This window comes from Camelina sativa, chromosome 2 (genome assembly GCF_000633955.1).
Source record: "Camelina sativa cultivar DH55 chromosome 2, Cs, whole genome shotgun sequence".
Lineage (NCBI taxonomy): Eukaryota > Viridiplantae > Streptophyta > Magnoliopsida > Brassicales > Brassicaceae > Camelina > Camelina sativa.
Genome location: NC_025686.1, coordinates 25,663,031 through 25,663,484, shown reverse-complemented (window position 1 = coordinate 25,663,484; position 454 = coordinate 25,663,031). Strand labels below are relative to the sequence as shown.

General features: G+C 42.3%; 1 protein-coding gene across 1 annotated transcript in view; it reads right to left on the bottom strand.

Moving 5' to 3' along the window:
- The window catches only part of LOC104738763 (two-component response regulator-like APRR1), a 4,072-nt gene extending 3,624 nt beyond the window's left edge, over positions 1-448 (bottom strand). The window contains exons 1-2 of the mRNA XM_010458975.1: positions 325-448; positions 55-188 (exon numbers count right to left, since the gene is read on the bottom strand). Coding sequence (XP_010457277.1) covers positions 55-188; positions 325-394 — 204 coding nt within the window. The 5' untranslated portion in view covers positions 395-448. The remainder of the gene's footprint in view (positions 1-54; positions 189-324) is intronic.

The window sequence follows — 454 nt, the reverse complement described above, 5'->3', positions numbered from 1 at the left end:
ATACTCGAAAAACAGTAAGGCGTATATACAGAACTTTAGACAAGCAAAACAAACCATGCGTCGTCTTCTCCACATGTGTGTCCACAAGTTCAGAAGCTCGTTGGTCCGAAGAGGCTTCACAAGGTAGTCAGCTGCACCTAGCTTCAAGCACTTTACCACGACAGGGACCTCGTCTTGCCTCGACATCACTTAAAATGAAAACATTATAAGATTAGTTAGCATAAAGCTAATGATCATGCAGTTATATAAGCAGAGAAAGCTAAATTCCTAGAACTCCAGGACTGGATGATAAAATGAAGAAGAAGGGCAAAGAACACAGCTTACTTATCACAGGGATCCTCCTAAGATCTTTGTCTCGTGTGATGTACCTCAGCATCTTCATACCCTTGGCCATTGGGAGATCAATTTCTGCCAGTATAATATCGATATCAGGTCCCTCTGCATTAAGTGCGTC